The sequence below is a fragment of the Lycium ferocissimum genome, chromosome 1, assembly GCF_029784015.1.
Source record: "Lycium ferocissimum isolate CSIRO_LF1 chromosome 1, AGI_CSIRO_Lferr_CH_V1, whole genome shotgun sequence".
In the NCBI taxonomy this organism is placed as follows: domain Eukaryota; kingdom Viridiplantae; phylum Streptophyta; class Magnoliopsida; order Solanales; family Solanaceae; genus Lycium; species Lycium ferocissimum.
In genome coordinates this window covers 47,174,823-47,189,131 of record NC_081342.1, presented here as the reverse complement: position 1 = coordinate 47,189,131, position 14,309 = coordinate 47,174,823, and the positions used below count along the sequence as shown (strand labels likewise).

Sequence of the window (14,309 nt, the reverse complement as noted above, 5' to 3'; positions counted from 1 at the left end):
GATAAATGCGCACACTAACATTGCAGCTGAAATTTTGCCAAGCGCAGCACGTCAATTGTGTAATCAAGGACAAATACCAATAGAATACCCCATTGTACTTAATTATTCCCTATTGAAAACATATGTTTGGTATAATCTTTAAAAAGGTGTACCCATTCGGTCATTCACTTTCTCCTTGTTTTCAACTTAGAAACCATCTCTCATTTTCAAGGCTATGAACTTTACCTCCCCTTTTGTTTTCTTGTAGTATAAAATTTGTATAACTAGTGGGGTTCCACCATTTAGAAAATGTTCAATCATTGAGTAAATATTTCTTATTGAGGAAATAGAGACAACAACCAAAAAGTTATCATTTAACGGGACACCTTCAAGCTGTCGCTGATATAGTAATACCGGGTGTTTTTTCTTTGATAGATGGTTAAAACGTGCTTCAATGCTATACCTTACCCCACCCTTGCAGCGGTTTAATTTACAGCAACCATCAAGTTTTCCCATCAAAATGATGAGCTCATCCATCCAAAGGGCAAACACAGCTTGAAGCCCATAGCAAAAGTCTTCCTTATTTTTTTTAATTACATGCGGAGTCAAATTAAAGCACTTACATTGAAACGTACAGACTAGTAATTAAAACAATTCAACAGAACAAACTACTTAAGGTAAAAGGTAATCTCTCTGAAAATTTACATAGGCTAGAAAAGAAGTGTTACAAGTATGTTAAGCTTTTATATTTCTCATTTTGACTTGCACATTTTCTGAAAAAGGAGAAGACTATATTCTCTAGTAAAAGTATCAGTACAGTATACTGTTTCTTGGGAAATACTATATACTAGTATATCGTCATGGTATACAATCTTTTTTTGTCGGTAAAAGGAGAGGATATTTCAAGTCAAGGGTATTTGGGACACTAAACAATTTCTGTAAACATTGGAGACAATGCCAGAAATGAAGAGCAGAGACCAAAATGGTGGGGTTGCAATTATAAATAACATACAATAGCCAGGCTGAGGCTAGTATCGATTCAAAAAAATAGTATAGGTAGAATAAAAAATTTGGTGGTGATCAGACCTGACCTTTACCTGTTTATTTAAATTTTTTATTATGTGTCTCACACAGTCCGATATCATTTGTGTGAGATTTTTTTTGTCTTACAATTAAAAAATGAATTCAATCTTATATTTTTGAACTCATATACTTTAGATTATTTTTTTGTGAAATACAAAAAGCATCACACAATAGTGTCAATTGTGTGAAACACATAATAACTTTTTTTATATTTATGGAGACATTGCATAAAATCATGGATCATTAAAGATATCACAATCCGAACAAACCTATCTTCGCTTCTTTATTACTACTACTTATATAGTAATTATAACTACTCCCTCCGTCCCAATTTATGTGGCACCATTTGACTATACACTTAGTTTAAGAAAGAAAGGAAGACTTTTGAAATTTGTGATCCAAAACAAGCCTCAGATAAATGTGTAGCTGTAATCATCTCATAAAGTTAAATTGTTTCTAAGTATAGAAATGTGACATTTTTTTGAGACAAACTAAACAAGAAAGTGTGCCACATAAATTGGAACAGAGGGAGTATATCTAAGAGCTGGAGAACTTCCTCAATTGATCAAGAAAAAAGAAAATACTACAGCCTTTGAAATGTTTTCTTACAAGGAAGTGATGACATGTTGATTCAGATTCTCTCAAAGCCTTGCCAAGAAAAACAAACCTTATACAACTAGTGTGACCAGTGTTTTAAAAGGCGTTTTTGGGGCGAGTCCCGGGGCTAGCCCTAGGGCGGGGCGTATCAAAAATGCCCCGGGGCGATAGGTCGGGGCGAAAGTCCTCAAAGGCGTACGCCCAGCAATTCGGGGCGTACGCCCGGGCGTTTGAGGCGAATTTTTTTTTGTTGGGGCGTGTTGGGGCGTAAGCCCAGAAAACTTCTTCAAACTAAAACGAAATTTGTTAAATAAGTCCTTAATATAATGCCCAAATTCTCAAAAGTCAACATGTAATTACTCAAATGTTTTAAAAAGGAACTGAAGCATTAAATTTAAAAGTCAAGACCTTTTTTTATTGCTAGAATGCCTAATATATATTCTTTTTCAATTATTTATCTTGTCTCTACTATCTCAAAAAAAGTAACGGCAAATCACTTGTACTTGTAAGTAGCATATAATAGATTGTTCTAATTAGTTTTTTTGTGAGGGTGGATATATATATATATATATATATATATATATATATATATATATATATATATCCACCCCAAAAAAAAAAAAAAAAAACTAATTAGATATATATATATATATTTATAGTTTTCTTCAATTTTTTACGCTATTTCACCTATTTAAAAGTATTTATTATAATTATATCATTTTATAAAATACTAAAAATTAAAATCCTAAGGACTTTCGCCCCTTATAAGAACTACGCCCATTTAAATACGACGTAAAACGCCCCGCCTTACGCCCTCGCCTTTTAAAACATTGAGTGTGACATAATAAAAAATTACTGTTTATGGAGACATTATATTGCAGACAATCATTGCCATCCTAAGGACCACTAAAGATCTTGCAATCCTATCAAACTTATCTTCCGTTCTTAATTGTTAATACTACTATTATCTATTATATATATGTGTATACACACACATATACACACACGTTATATACTGTATGTATCACCTCTAGAAGAAAGCACTAGAGAACTTCCTTAGTTGATCAAGAAGAAAGAACAATACTGCAGCTCTTAAAATGTTTTCTTTGCAAGAAAGTGATGACATGTTGATTCAGATTCTTTCAAAGCCTTGCCAACAAAGCAACATCTCCCAAGATCCGCTTATGGATTTTGCTTCTCTGGAGACACGTACTCATCCTCCTCCAAATATTGTAAACAATAATTCCCAAAAAAAGAGAAAAAGAATATTAGCTACTACTAATGATGATCCTGCAACTATTCATGATGATGATTACAATCTTAGAAGAATTATGCATAGAGATATAGAACGTCAAAGAAGACGGGAAATGTCTGCCCTTTACTCTTCTCTCCGTTCTCTCCTTCCTCTGCACTATGTCAAGGTAATCTTTTCGACCTTGGTTTCATAAATATTGAGAAATACTCCCTCCATTCCATAATAAGTGGTGTTTTAGGCTTTTCATTTTGTTTCAAAGTAAGTGGTGTTTTAGGATTTCAAGAAAAAATTGATCTTATTCTTCCAAGCTTACTCTTATTATTTATAATCAAGAATCATTAAGTAGCTTTTTTTTTTCTAGGCATTAATTAGGGATAAGTTAGTAAAAACACTCATAATTTTCTAGGAGTGAGCAATTTCTTAAAGGGTGTGCATAAGCTAAAAAAATCACTTATTATGAAATGGAGGGAGTAGGATTATTTGATTTAATTTGTTCTCAATAGCCATGTTTATCATATTTCATTGTGGAAGATACTTTTTTTTTTCTGAAGAATTTTTCATGATATACCTGATAAAGTATGATAAAGTACATAAAAATATGAAATCTAGAAAATTTGTACCCTGTCAGAATTAAGGAACCATCACATATACTCCTTTTTTTCTTCAGTGCAACTTAATCAGAAATTTCTCCTTAATGATGAAACTGCAACTATTCCTGATGATGATTACAAACTTATAAGAATTATGCATAGAGATATAGAACGTCAGAGAAGACGAGAAATGTCTACTCTTTACTCTTCTTTCCGTACTCTCCTTCCACTATATCAAGGTAATATTTTACATCTCTCTCTCTCTCTCTGTCTCTCTCTCTCACCATATATATATATATATATAGTGTTCTCTTGTTAATATCATAATCTAAGCTCTAATGGATCTAATTTTCGAAATTAATTAGTTAAGGTAATCGAGTTCTTTTATTTATATACATAGGGAAAGCGTTCAGTATCGGACCATATGCACGAAGCTGTGAATTATATAAAAGAAATGCAAGCAAACATCAATGAATTGGAAAAACGGAGAGACTTGCTAACTAAATCATCAGGTCCACATGGAACTGAAAATGGTTGCCCAAATAGTTTCACAGTTTCCCCGGATTGTGTCACAGTGAGCGTTGACTGCGAAGGTGGTATACAAATTTTAATTAGCGTTGATTGTAAGGGAAATTGTTTTCCTCTTTCAAGATTGCTGCGTGGGATTCTGAAACAAGGGCTTAAAGTCGTTAGTTGTGTTTCTGCAAAATGGAATCAAAGGTCACTCCACACAATTCAGACCGAGGTACGTAATTTAGATGTACTGAAATCTGCTGATAATGGCTAAAATTTGGGCTTTATATATGTCTTCACACATAGTATAAGTGTTAATCATGTTTTGTGCACCTAAAGAATTTGTATACAATTAAAAATAACAGGTAATTGACTTTCCATATCAAGTCTGATGGTACGGTAACTTGGAAAATAAAGTTTTAAGTTGTAATTGATGAAATACAGGCATACGCAGCGGAAGCAAATAGTCAGGATCGAACTTGCATGTAATATAGACAACACATAATCAAGTTTTTAATCAAACATAAAATTGATACTTATCTCCACGCGATTGTCCTCCGGTTCCACTAAAAAATCGCTTGCACTCCTCAGTTCAATTTCAAAATCTTTCGTTAAATCTTATTTAACTCCCCATGTTAAGATTACAGATACCAATCAATTAAATTAAATTACTGACAATTTAATTTATTGACTAATTAAATCCTTTATATTTCCGCTTAACCTATATCATGTGACGGATACAAAATCCACCGCAGGGTTTTCACATGAGACTTATAAGCATTCATAAAGCGGTATCATCAATCTCAAAGTCGAGACATCGATTCTATCAACTGATTATTATTTCACAAATGTATTTTGCCATTATCCAATTTACCGGGAGTACATAGACCCGCAATTGAGTCGTACCTTTTAATAAATCAAAATAATGAACAAATCACATTGATCATAATAATCATATCAAGATTAAGAGTATAAGTACATTTAATGAACTAGAGAATTTGTTTTATATATTAATTTTAAAAACACTTATCTCTACTTGGTCCGTTCAATACATACAAAATGTACTAGCACAAGAAGACGGAACTATACCGTTCCCATAATGAAGATACATTATATTAATCTTGTGCTACAATCATACCGATGGCTTTGTCCAATTTTCATCTTAGATTGTGAACATAAATTTTATACTTATAAGAACCGACGATTTAATCTTCCGTGTATAAGCTAAACTCTATACACTAAATCATCTACTATATAAGTAAAGGACACACATACTAGAACATGATCTATTTAACTCTTTATTAAATAATGAATAAATAATTGTTCTATAATAAATACTATATTCAAACACATGGTTAATAGTATACATCTCAACAATCTCCCACTTAGACTTTTAACCATGACAATTGTTAGAATATACCATGTCTAAACGCATGGTTAATGGTATATACCCCAACAATCTCCCACTTAGACTTTTAACAATCCATTTACAACTTCCACATGTATTCCTTTTGCACGACTACCAAAAGTCTTAGCCAATAAGCTCTTTGCAACAAATAACTTACCAAGTTGTTTTCTGATGCAACTTTGTCTAGTAGTGCTTGTCAGTGAATCTTGACCGCCCGTACTAAGATCTTCAGGGATCCTGTCATGAAACTCTCCAAAAAATGTATTTCTTTTCAAGAATCCTATCATGAAATTCTCCCAAGAGTATACACCGAACCCATCTTGGTTATTATTCTCCCACTACGACGAAGTACTACTATTATTATAGTCACACTATCGAGCATGTTTCTTTCAATATTGAATTATTAACGCCTTCATATAGTGTTATTTTCTCAATATCACTCCTAGTACATAGGGGAAGTGAATTTCCTTACGTCTATTAACGTTTCTCCCACTACTTAAATGTAATGGAACGTCAACCCTGACTTGTCGGTTAGCTGTTCTTGAACGTCTGAATTTTAGATGACTCATTTGCTATTTCTTTGCTCAATTCCTATAAAAACTAGTTTACTTCTAGGAACTTTGTTTATTAAATAGTCCTTTTCTAAAAATCTAGCAATTGTATTAACAATTACCTTATTTTCTTTTAGGATAGTAAATAAACCTCCTTTTGTTCCCTTTGGCTATCTAATAAACATGCGTACACCCGTTCTTGATTCCCACTTATCTGTTTTCCCTTTGATCACATATGCTAGACAATCTCATATCCGAATATGTTGCGGATTTGGCTTACATCCAATCCATTGTTCTATGGGTATCAAAGGTACTAACTTAGAAGGAATTAAATTAAAAATGTAACTCAGTTTCTAAGACATATCCCAAATGAAAAAGCAAATATAAATAAGTCAATCATTAATCTTACCACCTTGAAAAAAGTGTCATATTTCTTTTATCTTCCACACCAATCTATTGTAGAATACTTGGTGTAGACAATTGAAAATGCAATCCCCTATCTAATAAGTAACTAATGAACTCTACAAAGAGGTACTCGCCACTACGATCAAATCGAAGTGACTTAATATATTTTCCCTGACGCTTTTCATTTTTGCTTTAACTGCCTTGAAATTTTCAAAACACTTAGGCTTATAGAGCATCAAATGAATATATTCATATCATGAGTAATCTTCTATGAATGTCACAGAATACTCAAAATCACCTCTTGCCTTGAAGTTCATTATACCACACAAATCAGAATGGATTAGCTTAACTTATCATTAACTTTATTTCCTTTTAAGAGAAAAGGTCTCTTAGTCATTTTTCCTTCTAAATAAGACTCAGAAGTTGGTAGTGCCTTCACTTTCAATGAACCTCAAAAGTTCATCATTTGACCAACTTCGAAATTCTATTCAGATTAAAATGACCTAGACACAAGTGCCATAGATAAGTTCATTCAATTCACGAAAGAAAAATAAATTCTCTTAAAGGACAGATTAACATTATTCAATTTAGAAGAGTTATTAATTTAAAGTGTCCACGCATCAATGTACCACAAGAGATAAAATATTTATCAAACTCAATAACACAAGAGTTACAAGAAAAATAAACTAACTATCCATCTCTTGTTTGGTTAGAAACTGAAAATAAGTTCTTTCTAACAAATGTTACATATAATGCATTCTTTAATTAATGTCTTATCTCTATCAGAAGAAATTCCTGACTAGTAGTAAGTCGACTGGATAAAGTCTATTGAGAAATTGAGATATAATCATTAAATAGATCATTAGTTATGTAGTAAGAATAATAAAATTCAAAACACACATCACACATACAACCATGCATACTAAATAGCTAGATTCGATAGGGAAACTTAACTATTCATGCAAACTATTGAGTCATGCCAGATAATTCACCCCATAAATTAAAACAGGACCAACTCAGATGGAGAGTAAATTGCTAATTTAAGTTAGGTAAATATCACTTTTAATAAACCCTAGTTCTATTGAACCAACGTGTAACTCAGTTGGAGAGTCAAGACAAGCTATCAATTAACTAGGATTTGGGAAGCACGGTAATTTACCATAATGAATCTATCCGATGGGGAAGAAGACCTACGTCAACATATAAACTCATTATATCACTGTTATATACAATGGAGACCATAGAGAATGAACCCTACCACCACTGTTTGAAGAAATAAATTTTTTATTTAACAAAAAATTTCCAGAAAACAGAAAAACGACCAAAACCCCATCTAAACGACCCCGGATGGCCAAAAGGGACCCAGTTCACGAGCAAAGCTCGTGAGTATTGCTCAGTGGGTCGTTCCCGATGAACCTATCAAATTTTGAGTCAATCGAAGTTCGTAAAAAATCAGAATTCCGAAACCATGACCAATTCGGATAATTTTTTTCACCCTAAATAGAATTTAAAAAACATATGCATTTGTTCAGTAGTTCTTATCACATATCATCATTAGCGTACTAATATACATGAATCAAGAACAACGAACAAAATTTTAAAAAATGTTTACATAATCTCAGTGTTGTTTTTTGGAAATTAGCATGTTTATGTAATCCTTGAATATAAAATTCAAATCACACCACATAGATATCCATGCATCTTGAACAACAAATTTCAATATAAAAGAACAATTCATGCAACATATATATATGATGCCAGACATTCACTTTATAAATTTAAAACCAGAACTAACTCAGACGAAGAGTATGCTGCTAAATTAAGCCAAGTGAATATCATTATCATTATCTCTAGTTCCATTGACCCAACATGTAACTCAGATGGAGAGTTAATACAAGTTATTAATAACTAGTGATTATACCTAGTGACAACCCATAATAAATCTATCCGATGGGGAGGAAGACCTAAAGTCAACACATAAATTTATTATTTCACTGGTATTTAGTCATCAAAACCATAAGGAAGAATCTCTATCACCATTAGATCATAGCCAAGTAATTTTTCCTAAAAAAAATTAATGTTTCAGAAAACGAAAATTGCCCAAAACTCCATCTAAACAACCCCGAATCACTGACAAACAACATGATTCACTGCAAAGCAGTGAGTATTGCTCATTGGGTCGTTTCCGATGAACCTACCGAATTTTAGACCAATCAGAGTTTGTAATATTCCCGATCTCTAAATCTGTGACCAAATTCGATAAATAACTTATTCAGGCGATTCAAGAAAAAAAAATATGATCTATATCCTTATCATATATCAATTCATATTAAATCATCATGTATAATCATGTTCGTATTTAACATAAATAAAAACGATATAAAGAATATCGTTTTCTTACTTAAAACAAATTTTAATCCGACAAAGTACCTAAAACTCATCTAGACGATCTCAGAATGCCGAAAAACGACATCCATCACAGCAAATGCATTTTTTACCAAGCAAGAACAAATATATGTAAGTCTAGAACTAAATTAACATATATTCTATCTCCAAAATCATAACCTAGCTCTGATACCAATTGATGGAATACAGGCATACGCAGCGGAAGCAAATAGCGTGATCGAACTTGCATGTAATATAGACAACACATAATCAAGTTCTTAATCAAACATAAAACTGATACTTATCTCTTGAAGCGTGACCGCGACCGAAATCTCAAAGTCGAGACATCGATTCTATCAACTGATTATTATTTCGCAAATGTATTTTGCCATTATCCAATTTACCAGGAATACGTAGGCGCAATTGGTCGTACCTTTTAATAAATCAAAATAATGAACAAATCACATTGATCATAATAATTATATCAAGATTAAGAGTATAAGTACATTTAATGAACTAGAGAATTTGTTTTATATATTCAGTACAAAAACACTTATCTCTACTTGGTCGTTCAATACATACAAAATGTAATAGCACAAGAAGACGGAACTATACCGTTCCCATAATGAAGATACATTATATTAATCTTGTGCTACAATCATCCGATGGCTTTGTCCAATTTCCATCTTAGATTGTGAACATAAATTTTATACTTATAAGAACCGACGATTTAATCTTCCGTGTATAAGCTAAACTCTATACACTAAATCATCTACTATATAAGTAAAGGACACACATACTAGTACATGATCTATTTAACTCTTTATTAAATAATGAATAAATAATTGTTCTATAATAAATACTATATCCAAACACATGGTTAATAGTATACATCCCAACAGTAATAACGGGTTAAATTACACTAAGTTGTAAGTCTGATGGCATGATCTTCCTTTTTTTTTTCTTTTTTTCTTTTTTTTTAATTGGATTCCTAATTATCAAGCATTCGCTACGTTCTCTAATGAATCATGCATACTTTTGCAGGCATGTGATATGAACAACATCGATCACCTGGCACTGAAACAAAAAGTGATTGATATGATCAACTTGGACTTGTAGCTTTTAATAACATACCATCCAGGTGTATTTTTACAAGGTTTTAGTATTAGGTCACTCAAAAACACACATGAACTATCACTTTTTCGCTAGTTTAATACCTTAATTATCAGTTGTTTTCTTTTTCTACCTGAACTATCACCATTTATGTATTAAAACGTAAATTTTGTTTGATCAAATCATGCAAATATGATGTAGTATTCAAGATTTGCGTCATTTTTAAATAATAAAAAGATATATATGAGACATGAAAAAAAGGTTTCTTTAACAAATATATGTAGGATGAACAAATTAGGAGCATGCTTAAAAATGAAAATGAAGCATCAAAATAGAAGACGGTTTGAGCAATGAGGAGTAATTTGTTTTTTCAACAAAAGAGAAAAAAAAAAAAAAAAGAGAGAGAGAACATCGAAGACGTCAACTTTTGCATGTAATGACCATCAATTATTAACTTCTTCTTAAGGTGTAAGTTCAACGTCGACTAATTAATTATTTAATTAGACAAATAAGCCAAATCATGTAATGTAATTGCACTCCAATCTAATTTCTAGATGACTTTCCAAACACCCTCTAGCGAAATCAATCGTGATATCCCCAACGATGTAAGAACTTACTCTACTTTACTTATTTTTTAATATAAGGGATCACAGAATTGTCTTGTGGTCTTTGTTCTCACAGGTTATTGTGATTTTTTCATGCATATTTGATAGGCGTTTGACCATGAAAATCAAATATTTTTTACTTTATTTGAAATTTCGAAGTTGGAGTTCAAGATGGAGTTGTGTTTGGTTATAGTTTTTGCAAAAAATATTTGGTTGTTTGAATGTATTGAAAGTGAAAAAAAGGTTTAGGTGTTTTTCAAATTCCAAATACAACCTCAAGTTGTATTTTGAATTTTCACGGCCAAATCTTTGATTTTCAAATAAAGTGAAATAATTTTTCGGAAAAAAGTGAAAAATTCTCATGGCCAAACGGGTCCTTAGATTTTTTTCATTTTTGCTCTCATTTACTTTCACATGGGCTTTTATAATTGGTGTACAACTTTTTTTAAAATCCTTTTTCGCCGCTTATTAGATTTTCCCTTGATCTATATTATATGGTAGTTTTAACTTTTATATTTGGTTTAGAATATATAAAAAAAATTTATATAATCAAGCACGTATTTTTTTTTTTTTTTTTAAATTTACCCTTATTTAGATAAGCTTACATAACTAAGAAATCATATCAAATTGATAGCATTTAATTAAGGATAATTTAGTGAAAAGACTTCTTACATTTAATTGGTGAGTGATTTCTTAAAGAATGTGCCTAAGTTAAAAACATCATATAATATAAACAAGAGAAGTACTTTTTACATTATTTGTCCTTACTCTGGTAAAGTTTAGGTAATTTTGGACCAAATTTTCCTTTTCAACTGAAGCATTTTTTAGGTCTTACTTTACATTTAAACATATCTCACGTCATATGTTCCTCTCCATATTTTTCTCTTTTTATTTTAAACCTCCAAAGTTGTGCTTCTTTAGTGAAGTTACATGTGCTTACAAATATAAAAAGTAAAAATTATTGAACGTGTTGAAAATGAAGATAGCATTATTAGTCAAAATTGGATTATCTTTACTATCTCTTATTTGATTAATTAGGAATTAATCCTTTTAAGCATAAATTATATATGAAGAACTAAATTGATTTTGAGGTTCATTTTAATGAATTTAGCTTATTTCTTGATTGTTATCTAAATATAAGGTTAAAATTTATATTTAACTAGCATAAAGCCTTGACACATAAAATAAATGAGTGAAAAATTAATAATATCAAATGCGGTCTATTTCTATCTATAGATAAAAATCTCATTCTCGCAAAATCGTAAAAATACGAAAAATATTTTCCAGTTTGTGATCTTTTGCCGAGTTGTAATTATCATACTTTATCACGTTTATAGAATATTGATCACTTCGTCCCTTTGATATTTGCTAATTTTCCTAGCAAACTTACTTCCTCACAAAAAAAAAAAAATCTCTAAATTTTTTTCATTATATGATGAAAAAACATTAATAATTATGAAAACTTATCAATAAGATATGATTAACCCGTAATTACATTAAATTAATTATGTAGTGATAAATGTGACTCAATTTATACTTATTTAATAAAAGTTATGAAAACTATATATATATATATATATATATATATAAGTTCCACATTTTGTGGACCCCCGAGGGCAGTGCGCATTATAGTCTGACTTAATTGGACCTTGGCATTATTTAACCCGTAATTAGTCATTTATCAATTGCAATTGTCTTTATTGTAGTGTTTTAAAAACTACTAAAAATAATATGATCATTCTTTCTTCTTTTCTTTTTGTATTTTTGTCATTTATTATCGAACCATTTTCTTATGATGGAGTTGAAGAAGCCAACTTGACATGTATAAACAAAATTAGCGTATACTCTATGTTGACATAACGAAGTGCAAGGGGGGGGGGGGGGATGGTGTAAATTTTGCTTTAGAGTATTATTAGAAAGTAAATTATATCTTGAGAATTTGGCTTACCGGTGATCTACGTAGCACTTTAAGTGAATGTTTTTGTACAAAAGGTTGGTTTGAATATATATATATATATATATATATATATATATATATAATATGTTCTTTCTACTTTCTTTTGTATTTTGTTTATTATCTGGACCCCGTTGTAAGTTCCAACTCTGGTCGTCATTTTATCATTGCCAATTGTCGCATTATAGTTTTAAAAACTACTACAAATAATATGATCATTCTTTCTTCTTTTCTTTTTGTATTTTTGTCATTTATTATCTAGGTCATGGTGTATTTTTGTTTTGACCTGTTGGCAGGATTGGCATTCATTTATCATTTGCCAATTGTCTTTATTAGGTGACATCGTTTTAAAAACTACTACAACTAATAGGATCATTCTTTCTTCTTTTTCTTTTTGTATTTTTGTCATTTATTATCTTATGATCCATTTTCTTAGCGTGAATGTATAAACAAAATTAGGCGTGGCAATAGTTGTAGGACATATCAACTGGATTGTCATTTATCATTTCACAAGCTAAGTTGTCTATTTATCTTTTGTTCGGAGTTCAATGTGAATCTACGTCAGACTTTAAGTGAATGTTTGTACAAGGTTGGTTTATTTGTAGGATTCAACTATAATTAGGTCATTTATCATTTATGATTAATCTTTATTGATGACGTGACTTGTCTATCGTTTTAAAAACTACTACAAATAATATGATCATTCTTTCTTCTTTTCTTTTTTGTATTTTTGTCATTTATTATCTAACCTGTTGTAGGATTCGGCTTAGTCATTTATCATTTTCCAATTGTCTTTATTGATCGACGTGACTTGTCTATCGTTTTAAAAAACAAATAATGTGATCATTCTTTCTTCTTTTCTTTTTGTATTTTTGTCATTTATATCTAAACAAATTAGTCATTTATCATTTGCCAAGCGTGACTTGTCTATCGTTTTAAAAACTACTACAACTAATAGGATCATTCTTTCTTCTTTTCTTTTTGTATTTTTGTCATTTATTATCATACCATTTTCTTATGATCAGTTGAAGAAGCCAACAGCGTGTATAAACAAAATTAGCGTGGCAATATCTTGTTGGAAGTCTATGTTGGGGGGAAAGTGGGTTTGTGTGAATTGTAAATTTTTGCTTTAGGGAGTCGACTGTTCACAAGCTAAGTAGAAAGTAATTGACACGCGATATTTATCTTGGTTCGGAGTTCGATGAATCCTACGTCAGTCCCTCGAGTTACAACGGTGATCTCGTAGCACTTTAAGTGAATGTTTTGTACAAAGGTTGGTTTCTTGTTGTAGGATTCAACTGAATTCGTCATTTATCATTTGCCAATTGTCTTTATTGAAGTGACGTGACTTGTCTATCGTTTTAAAAACTACTACAAATAATATGATCATTCTTTCTTCTTTTCTTTTTTGTATTTTTGTCATTTATTATCTAGGTCATGGTGTCTTTTTGCTTCCCAGCTCCTCTGTTGTAGGATTCGGCTCGAATTAGTCATTTATCATTTTCAATCGTCTTTATTGATCGACGTGACTTGTCTATCGTTTTAAAAACTACTACAAATAATGTGATCATTCTTTCTTCTTTTTTCTTTTTTTGTATTTTTTGTCATTTATTATCTAGGTCATGGTGTATTTTTTTTTCCCGGCTTTGTTGTAGGATTGACTACGAATTAGTCATTTATCATTTGCCAATTGTCTTTATTGAAGCGACGTGACTTGTCTATCGTTTTAAAAACTACTACAACTAATAGGATCATTCTTTCTTCTTTTCTTTTTTGTATTTTTGTCATTTATTATCATACCATTTTCTTATGATCAGTTGAAGAAGCCAACTTGACGTGTATAAACAAAATTAGCGTGGCAATATACTGTT

At 31.0% G+C, this 14,309-nt stretch overlaps 1 protein-coding gene across 1 annotated transcript; it reads left to right on the top strand.

The window, feature by feature from the left end:
- Positions 1–2,688: 2,688 nt before the first annotated feature.
- LOC132029986 (transcription factor bHLH120-like) lies at positions 2,689–9,936 on the top strand. The gene is made up of 3 exons (XM_059419432.1): positions 2,689–3,080; positions 3,905–4,249; positions 9,811–9,936. Exons 1-3 carry the CDS (start codon positions 2,757–2,759, stop codon positions 9,883–9,885), a joined length of 744 nt encoding a protein of 247 aa, XP_059275415.1. The 5' UTR covers positions 2,689–2,756; the 3' UTR covers positions 9,886–9,936.
- Positions 9,937–14,309: the final 4,373 nt, after the last annotated feature.

Coding starts and splice junctions, on each gene's coding strand:
- LOC132029986 (XM_059419432.1), top strand. CDS start 2,757: ATGTTTTCTTTGCAAGAAAGTGATGACATGTTGATTCAGATTCTTTCA. Junction 3,081..3,904: donor TTCCTCTGCACTATGTCAAG/GTAATCTTTTCG, acceptor TTATATACATAG/GGAAAGCGTTCAGTATCGGA. Junction 4,250..9,810: donor TCCACACAATTCAGACCGAG/GTACGTAATTTA, acceptor ATACTTTTGCAG/GCATGTGATATGAACAACAT.